This window comes from Vicia villosa, unplaced genomic scaffold (genome assembly GCF_029867415.1).
Source record: "Vicia villosa cultivar HV-30 ecotype Madison, WI unplaced genomic scaffold, Vvil1.0 ctg.000505F_1_1, whole genome shotgun sequence".
In the NCBI taxonomy this organism is placed as follows: Eukaryota; Viridiplantae; Streptophyta; class Magnoliopsida; order Fabales; family Fabaceae; genus Vicia; species Vicia villosa.
In genome coordinates this window covers 663,786-674,000 of record NW_026705240.1, presented here as the reverse complement: position 1 = coordinate 674,000, position 10,215 = coordinate 663,786, and the positions used below count along the sequence as shown (strand labels likewise).

Sequence of the window (10,215 nt, the reverse complement as noted above, 5' to 3'; positions counted from 1 at the left end):
ACAGATAATTAAATTAAATATATTTAATTAATATTTATTTTATTTAAATAAAAGAGTTTAGGTAAATATAATAATATTTTATTTAATTAAAATAGTTAATTAAAGAAGATTGAACTTATTTTGGAAAAAGTCCAAAATAAGAGCATTAGGGTTTGAATAGCACTCTACAAATAGAGGAGCCATTTCCGCTATTAATGTTAATTGTCAATTTTCTTAAAACAAGAAACGGCTAGCATCGGGTTCCATTTTGTACTTGCGTGGACTTCCTATAGACGATGATATTTTCCATATTCGTGATCAAAGCTAAAACATGCTTCAAGAGGTAATTTGGAATCCTTATTTTGTGGTTGATTGGTGATTAATGGTTTAATCAAGATTCGTTCATCAGGATTATTCCGCTATGAGGATAATTTTTTTTTTGAAAAACACCTCTTAAATCCCTTTACGATACACCCTCTAATTATCAAACTCACAGTAATTTCTGAACAACCTTAAGGTTATAATTGGATCTCATTAAACATATCCTCATGAGTAAAACTAGTTTGTTTTCAAAGGAAGGACAGTTGCCAAGAATGACACTTATTTAAAGGTATAATGTTTGAAATAGAACAAACTAGGAGAAAAACTGTTAGACAAGTGAATTCAAGTACAAGGGAGGGGTGAGTTGTGTTATTCAAAATTCAGATTTGATTTTGTGGTTTTCTTAACTATACTTGAATATGTGATGGTAATTTATTAAGGATGGAGTAAATAATAGCGAAAATAAAAAATAGTAAAATAAATAACATAAATTAAAGAGGATAGTGGTTAGAGAGATTCCACCAAAGATTTATCCAAGATTGGCTGAACGTCGGCCTTGTTCTGTCCCAAGAGATCTTCTTGAAATTTTGACTGAAACTTTGAGCTTTTAGAGGTTATGCGCATGAACCTTTTGATACAAGATGATCTTCACGATGGCTTATTCCCAATCAAACAGGAAGATTTTACCCAGACTAAGCTAACAAACCAAATAGAGAATTTTCAAGCTAATCTCAAGAACCAAACCGAGATTTTAAGACTAGTTAATTTCAAGAACCAAACTATTTTCTTTAAGAGTGTGACACTACAAGGGCAAAAGTAATGTTTCACTCAAAAGCACCAAGACAACCTTACGTGAAGAAAAAAGTTTCTAAAGAGAGAGATGGGGAAAAATTGAAAGATAAATTCTAAAAAAAATGTAAAACTTTGAAAATTGATGTGAAATGGAGAAAAGGCGACCCTCCTTTATACAAGAGAAGGAAAAATTAAAAAGGAACAATCCTTGGGTATTTTTAGTGTCCAAATCAATTGGTTTAATGTCCCAAACAATTGGGTGACCTAAATAATCAATTTTACTAGCCCATTTTGGAAAGTTTAGACAAGGATCCGTTATCGGGCATTAAGATACTCCCATAATCAATTATATAGTCGCTTAGGCTTCTTCCACTCATTTGGCTTAAGGCCCCGGTCGATTTGTTAGTTTAAAAAAATCTTCCAGTCGATTTTCTTAAGGTCTTAATCAATTGGGTAGTTCGAAAAGATCTTCCAATCGATTGTCGCAAGGTTCCATTAGATTGGTTAGTTAAAAAATGCTTCAAAAAAGTAGTTGATCGTATCCTAATCAACTTGCTCAGATTTGAAAACATGTTTAAGATATTTGATAGATAAAAAATTGGTTTCAATTGCGTGCGTGACTTACCTTAGTATCCTAGGAGTTGCTTCCCTACTTTTACAAAACTCTGATCATTCGAACAGACACCACCAATCGAGCTTTCACACCTCCTCTCTTTGACAACTCCGAGATCTTTAATATTCTTTGCCATTTATATCGATCATATAATAACTTCAATGAAGTCTCAAGTCTCCTACTAGACGAGGCTTGATATGTCCTTAAGTTTGGTCACCATTATTGGCTAGAAAGTTGGAAAGCCATTTCCACCGACTTTACCGGTTTCAATAGTCATTAGTATTGTCGTCATCAAAAGTTTAGAAAATTTATTAGTTGGATCATCAAATTCATACCTGCAAGTACATAGATCCATATTCTCCTTCTTTTTAATGATAAAAATCATATTTTAGGGAGATTGTAAAAAAAAGTGATAGATATATAATTATAATATTAAAGATCGATTTGACCAATTTTGTTCTCTAAATCATTTGCAATAAATACTTATGTAGTGAATGTCCTAATTAACTAAGATATGATGGTTAAAATTAATTAGAGTAATTATACTTTTAGATGAAAGCAAAGCCTGCAAGAAATAATATCATTAACCTAATTATAAGCTGAACAACCATCACTATGGTACAAAGCTAATAAGAAAGGGACAAAGAAGAGAAGCCATGAAGAAGCTTTTCAATATTTGGCATATGAGGACCATAGAACATCCACGAGATCCAATGTCACTTCCAAAGATATCATACCAACTTAATTACAGTTCAGAGAATTGCAGATGGTGGAATATGGTAGGGACTAAGATTAGTGTGGGGGCCGGGCCACCATGCCTCATATGTATATGTGTTAGGGCTGTCACTTTTTGAGAGAAAAAAAAAGGTTAGCTGCTCTATTACGTCACCACCAATACCACACTTTGAGATTTCTTTACTATTTTTTATTCTTATATAGTATAATAGATAATATTTACACTTTACATAAGAAGATGTATTCAATGTCCGTGTGTATATATATATATATATATATATATATATATATATATATATATATATATATATATATATATATATATATATATATATATATATAAATTAAATTTAATAATTCATATTTATTTAAACTTGTTTTGAAGTTTTTATTCTATTATTAACTCAATTTTTTTATGAAATGAACTTGTAAGGTAAACACGGTTCACCTTTCTAAACTTAGATTTTAGTTTTCTTTTATCAAATATAATATTTATAATAAATTTCTCATGTTTAGAACTGAATATAAAAAGTCTGACGACGTGTATTTTAGAGATATTTGCGATACAGTTTAGGTCTCTTTTAAGAAGAAAACACATTTATTTTTTCAGAAGCAAGGAATTATATATATAGAGAACTAGGGGTTCCCAACCCGATTACAATGATCAACGGGAAAACCCGACAAAAAGAAAATTATAAACCAATTACCTTACGAAAGGAACAACAAAGGATCCTTACAAAAATCGTAGAAATTGTAATTGGAATTAGTAATATTCCCACAAAAAGACCATCTCCACACCGTAAGCTTTATATTCCAAACAATATTATTTAGGCTCCAACCATCATTCCGGAAGCACACGCCATTTCTAGCTACCCAAAGACACCAAGTAACCGCTAACCAAACCACCCCCAATTTACACCTCTTAACTTTCTTGAATTTAAAGAATGAATGCTACTCCATAAAACTAGATAAACATTCATCCTCCACCCTATCTCCTATACCAACCCAAAATGCTATGTCATTCTAAATCCTTTTTACCACCCAACAAACAAAAAAAGTATGCCTACACTTTTCTAAATCCACACCACAAAAGGAACAAAATAAATTATCTAAGGGGAGAGAGATACCTCTAATCAACAATAAATCCTTGGTAGGAAGTCTATTGTGGAAAAGTCTCCATCCGAACGCATAATATTCAACAATAAAGTTACATTCATTTATTTATTGGAATTTTTAATTAAAAAAATTGATGTGATCCAGTCCAATTATACATGATTTAATTTAAATTAAATTTTTAATATTCAAATTATAAATAAATTTTTCTAGTAATTTTAGTATTATACAAATACTATATAATAATAAATTTGAAAAAGTTTACAACCTATAATATATTAAAAATTAAAATTACAAAGTGAAAATGATCGATTATGGTTAAAACAAATGAAATATTAAAAATAACAGATAAATTAAATTAATAAATAATATTAAAATAAATTAAATGTTAATAAATAATAAATTGATGTAATATATAAAACTAATAAGATATCTGAATCGATATATGAATGGACTTCGGTTTGATTTGAATCGATATCTGAAATCTAATTTAATATGACTTATTATGAAGATAATCCAAACATATTCAAAATTATTCAACATTTAGATAATTGTAATTTGATTTTTGATTATCGATCATAGATAGAATCTAATATCATCTTATAATTTAGATTGAACCAAATTTAATTTTTACAAAACGATTTATAAAAAAGCGACGATTTTCTCGACTAATAAAGATATACTCAAATTATATCACATATAATATGAAACTCTGAATAATGGATCGACACTTCATATATTTTATATACCCTTTTAAGATTGGTGATTGGTCTAAGCCCTTAGTTCTTTCCTTCTCTCTTTATACTCTTGTATGAGAAGTTTTCAAATGTATAGAACTAGACCCTTCTAGAGAAAAAAAAAACTTGGATTTTCTTTTTCATGATCACTTTGCTGTCATTCCTTTCAGTCTCCATCAGTTGCTGGTAGAGGTGACCATATAGAGAGAGTTAACCCTTTCTCTTGCCATTGCTTCTCTTCCATTTTTTCTAATAAATCTTTTCCTCCAATTCAGCTAAACCTAGTCCAGCTTGTTTTTGCCAGAAAACAAAGACAAGTATCATTAGGGTTTTGTTTTTGTCGTCTTATATAATCAACCCTACTTTCTTTTCCTTTCTCTTCTTCTTGTTCATCTCTTTCATGTTTGTGTTTTTTCTTGGGATCTGATCCGACAAGAAACAGACAAAAGAAGTTGAAAGGGTACAATCCAAGGACTTAATACAGTTATATATGTTGGTTGGTTCTTGTTTGAACTTTTTAATATATATAGTACTTTCTTTTTGTCTTTGAAAATCTTTGTCTGATTTAGGAGTGAAGTTGAGAGATATATACACAACTCTCAATCTCAGTTTATGCATCAAATTATTTTTGGAGGAAGATCTGTGACTTCACCACCATATTTGCAAGCTTTGTGACTTGATCTGTGAGCTCTCTTAAATCTCAATCTTTTTTTTTTTTATTTACTTTTTTTAATAATCTTCAATTGCTCTATTATCATCATAATTATTAAAAAATAATTAATTTTGCAATCTTTTATCTCAATGTTAGACACAATGTTAGGTTCATGCATGAACTTATTTATTCTTTTAGAAGAAGCATGGGTGATAAATTAGTGGGGATCACAATGAGTGGTAATCACTTGAATGTTCATCTAGTACATTAGTAAGTATTGTGAATGTTTTATCACATGTGTGTTGACTAAGTAAACATTTCCACATGAATAATCATCATACTCATGCTTTTTGTCCATGTATATATTATATATATCATGAAATTAACAAAATTGGAATCAATTATATCTATCAATTATTCATTGTTTCAAATTTTTATTAGCAAAATAATATATTAATAAAGAGGTGACAATCACCAAAATTAAAAAAACAAAACCCAAAACCATAACTAACCTCAATATCACGATAAACATTCGATCTGCTTTTGGTTAATGTAGAAAATAAAATTTTAAAGTCGGATAAAGAAAGCACATGAGTTTACCACTGCTTTATTTAAAAATTATTTTCAAACAAAAAAATTACTCTTCTCTTCCACCTCTTGTTTCTTTAATTATTTTTTAAAATAAATTATTTTATGTTTTGAAAATCTCATCCATTTAATTTTCTAATTAATATAGTATACATATTTTATATTTATGTTTTCAGGACTATAAAAAAGAGATATACATATGGAAACTTTCTCTCACGTTCCCCCAGGTTTTAGGTTCCATCCCACAGATGAGGAACTTGTTGATTACTACCTAAGAAAAAAAATAGCTTCTAGAAGGATTGATCTTGATGTCATAAAAGATGTTGACCTTTACAAAATTGAACCATGGGATCTTGTAGGTATAATTTATTTATTTTTTTGTGTCATTAATTTTCAGTAAAAATATATATTGGTCTTATTTATAAGAAAAAAAATTAACATTTTATATACTAATTATATTTGAATAATATATAGACTAGATATATTGTTTATTTAATCAATTTTTAAAATAAATTTTTTCTTATAAATAGATCAGATGGAGTAGTTTAATTTGTGACTAATACATTGTTAACATGTGTGTTGAATTTTAAAGAGCTTTGCAGAATAGGAGCAGAAGAACAAAATGAATGGTATTTTTTTAGCCATAAAGATAAGAAGTATCCAACTGGGACAAGAACAAATAGGGCAACTGCAGCTGGATTTTGGAAAGCAACTGGAAGAGATAAGGCAATTTATAGTAAGCATGATTTGATTGGAATGAGGAAAACATTGGTGTTTTATAAAGGTAGAGCTCCAAATGGACAAAAATCAGATTGGATAATGCATGAGTATAGGCTTGAAAATGATGAAAATGGTGCACCACAGGTAAGTAAAATTAATCATTAATTAATTCTTCTCTAGGTTTGTTTGGCGTTGGTTAGTTCAAAGTTGATTAATAATTCAATTAAAAAACTTATGTGGTAGCTAGAGTTTAAACACTATTAGCCACATTCTCCCTCACAAAATATTTAATTAAATAGTATTGTTGATCACTAAATCAATAAAAAAACTCACCTAGGGCTCTGTTTAGACATAATTTTGAGCTTATGTCTTATATTTTATAGCTTATGAGCTCATTGATAATTTAGACCTGTTTGATAACGGTCTTTTCATCACTAGCTTATAGCTTATTTTACTAGTTTATAGTTTATTTTCTAGACGCTATTTTAAATTTCGTTTTACCTTATAGTTTATAGCTTATCGATATTTTTTCCTTTTTAATCCTTATTATTTTAGTAAAAACTCATTTTTATCCTTTATAATTTATTTTAATTTCAAATTAAACAATTATTTATTAAATATCTTTTGAACCCCTAATTTTATTAAACACTTCAATTAATTTATCAGCTATCAATCTCAACTATCAGCCATAAGCTATAAATTATTAGTCATTAGCGATCAACTATAAACTATAAATTAAAAAGAAAATCTTATTTTATTAAAAGACAAATCATATACATTGACAAACAAACCACACATTACTAAGTTAAAAATAAGATACAATGAATAGAACAATCAACATCAAAATTTAAAGTCAAAATCAATTAATAAAATCTATTTCAACATACAAATGATTGTTCCACCATCCCAAATAAGGAAAATTCTTACGTGGACACATACCTAAGAAATTATTTTACACGCAACCAATCACAGAATTAATTAAAAAAATAAATATTGATTTTTCTCTCTCCTTCATAATCTCAACCACCCCATGAATCCAATTAAAACCAAAATTAAAATTAAAATAAATTTAAAAAAGACTCTTTCTTATTGGTTGTGCTTAAGAATGTGGATTTAGGGTCGTGTCCATGCATGAATTGCTCCCCAAATAAAAAGTATAAGAAAATTTGCGGTGCTTATTAGAAACACTTTCTATACTATGTATGCTCGTTTGTTTATATTTTTTATAAATAGTTTTTATAATCTTTTACATATTATTGTGTAAAATAAATTTATAAAGAATGTTTTCGTTAAAACATCAAATGAAATTGGTTTTGAATATTTATTTCTTAGAATATTAATTTAAGTATTTAATCAATTTGTTGAAACATTTTTTTGAATATCACAAATTAAAAAAAAATTATTTAATTTTGAAGTTATTTTTAATAGTTTTTCATTAAAATTATTTTTGAGAAATAACTTTTTTAAAAAATATTAATTTTGAATATATTTTAATCTTCAATAATGTATATGTATGTTATACGATATCAAAATAAAATTTTTAATTTATAAAAAGCAAATATAAAAAAACTTATAATATTTTATTATAAAATTCATTTTCAAAAAAAAATATCCATTTTATAAGTTAAAATAAACGGGCCTTTAGTATGATCAACTAATAGGTCAATATTCATAATCTTATCAAACATAAAACTTTATTTCCCCAATTCTAATTCAGCCAAATTCGTCATAACAAATGCTAAAAGAGCTTAAAATTAAGAAAAAAATCAAATAAATTCAAACCAATTAAAAATCGTAGGTATATACCACATCTCAAATGAAATAGTTTTTTCTCATCAAACAGACAATTCGAAATTTTCACTTCTCAAATGAAATAGCTTTTCACATCATATAACCATTCCTTGATTTATACAGTCTTTTTCATTTTCAATTTTAAACTAAAAGTCAAAAAGTCATTATACTTAGTATAGTTTGTGATTAGTTAGTCACAAGCTCATCTATGATAGAATTATTGAGATGCATTAATGCCATTGGTTAGTTTGTTCGGGTTAAGTAGAATGTTATATATATATATATATATATATATATATATATATATATATATATATATATATATATATATATATATATATATATATATATATATATTTAGAGTCGTCTCAATTTTTTTTTAAGGTTCTGAATAGATTTATTGCATATTAGTCATGATAAAATGAATAGAGATACTACCCTTCTAAATTGATAAACTTGAGTTAACTCTTAGTTAATATCTTTCTTACAATATTTTCTAAACTAATATCAGTCATTATTTTTAATGGTTTGAAGCAGGAAGAAGGATGGGTTGTGTGTAGAGTATTCAAGAAGAGAGTAACAACAACACTTCGCAAAATGAGTGAACATGACTCCCCTTGTTGGTATGATGATCAAGTTTCTTTCATGCAAGACATGGACTCACCAAATCAATCCTCTCAACCAAATTTAATTTACCAACAACTTCCATATCCTTGCAAAAAAGAGCTAGATAATTCACCATACCAAAACCATTTTCTTAATCTCCCTCTTCTAGAGAGTCCAAAGCTTGCTCAACCTAATCCAATGGTGACAACATATGGTACCATAGATCATACAAATTCCATGCTCCCTTCACCAATGCTACTTCAAGAAGAACAACATGTCTTGCAAACTAATCAACAACAAAACCTTCATGCTATGTATGGGAACAACTCCGATGTCGATGATCAAGTTACCGATTGGAGAGTTCTTGACAAGTTTGTTGCTTCACAACTTAGTCAAGATGCAACAAAAGACAATGATGATGACAACATCTTTCATGGCAATGTTGAGTTCAGAAATTTGGAGAAACAAGAAATGGTGCCTCATGAAAATGCTTCAACATCAAACTCAAGTTGTCCTATTGATTTGTGGAAATAGTGTGATGGTTTCATACTAATTATAGAGTAATTTCTAACTATGAAATTAAAACATGCATGCAAGTATTGTTTGAATTCTTGTACATTATAAACTTAATATGGCCAAAACTATATAACATTTAATGTGGAGACTCTATAGCTCCATATGGTACCTCTAGATAGCTTATAGCATTGAATTAAAGTTTTTTGGAATATATTGGTCACATAGATCATTGAAAAAATATATTTCCCTCAAGATATGGAATACTTTGCAGGGTTATTATTTCAATTTACCATGCATGATAAATTGACCGGGTTGGTTGATATATATGATATGATACATGTATCCATATATGGGTGTAACATTTTTTATTTAATAGATTTGGTTGTTAAATTTATTATCTTATTAGGATTAGGATTTTGTATTGTTTACTTAATTATATTTTTATATGGTTTGTATTTGTTTTTTGATGGAACCAAAAAAGTGCAGTGAAATTTTGATGCGTCGGAGTATATTGGAGTAAGCTTTCGATACGGTGGAGAAGGATTTAGTCTGCACAATTAACAATTTAACATAAAAGTCAGTTATAGAGTAAAAAATATTTTGTGAATAAATTAAAGTTAGAACATACTTCAAATCTTGTGTGAGATCATTTATATATAAATAGTGAATAGAGATCCTCTTGTTTTATGAAAAAAAAAAATGCAGATATAAGTGTTGGATGACATCCAAAGACAAAAGAAAACTTGTGACTTGTGAGGTGGATCGAATATGAACCTTGGAGCTGTGGACGCCTCTAGCACCTTAGACTTTGATCAATACGCCTCGAACAATATCTTTATTCAACACAAAGATATTTTATCTACTCTTTATATTGAATGTCATAATTGCTAATTTCAAAAAAAAAAAATGTATGCAAGAAAAATAATAGTTACCAATTATACTAATTAAACATTAATATAGGTATATTTACCATAAATATTAAGAAAAATATAAAAACTTGAAAGTAATACGTATGATATTAATTAGAATATAGCTAAAAAACCATAAGAAAA

General features: G+C 27.9%; 1 protein-coding gene across 1 annotated transcript; it reads left to right on the top strand.

Annotated features, from left to right (window-relative positions):
- Positions 1 to 4,436: 4,436 nt before the first annotated feature.
- Positions 4,437 to 9,517, top strand: LOC131629055 (NAC domain-containing protein 7-like). The gene is made up of 5 exons (XM_058899852.1): positions 4,437 to 4,750; positions 4,860 to 4,973; positions 5,707 to 5,889; positions 6,123 to 6,394; positions 8,579 to 9,517. The coding sequence occupies exons 3-5, from the start codon at positions 5,730 to 5,732 to the stop codon at positions 9,179 to 9,181; spliced, it is 1,035 nt and encodes a 344-aa protein (XP_058755835.1). The 5' UTR covers positions 4,437 to 4,750; positions 4,860 to 4,973; positions 5,707 to 5,729; the 3' UTR covers positions 9,182 to 9,517.
- Positions 9,518 to 10,215: the final 698 nt, after the last annotated feature.

What these genes read in the sequence shown, in the direction of transcription:
- LOC131629055 (XM_058899852.1), top strand. Translation starts at nt 5,730, where the DNA reads ATGGAAACTTTCTCTCACGTTCCCCCAGGTTTTAGGTTCCATCCCACA. An exon ending in TGAACCATGGGATCTTGTAG is followed by an intron (nt 5,890 to 6,122) that starts GTATAATTTATT and finishes TGAATTTTAAAG; the next exon opens with AGCTTTGCAGAATAGGAGCA. An exon ending in ATGAAAATGGTGCACCACAG is followed by an intron (nt 6,395 to 8,578) that starts GTAAGTAAAATT and finishes GGTTTGAAGCAG; the next exon opens with GAAGAAGGATGGGTTGTGTG.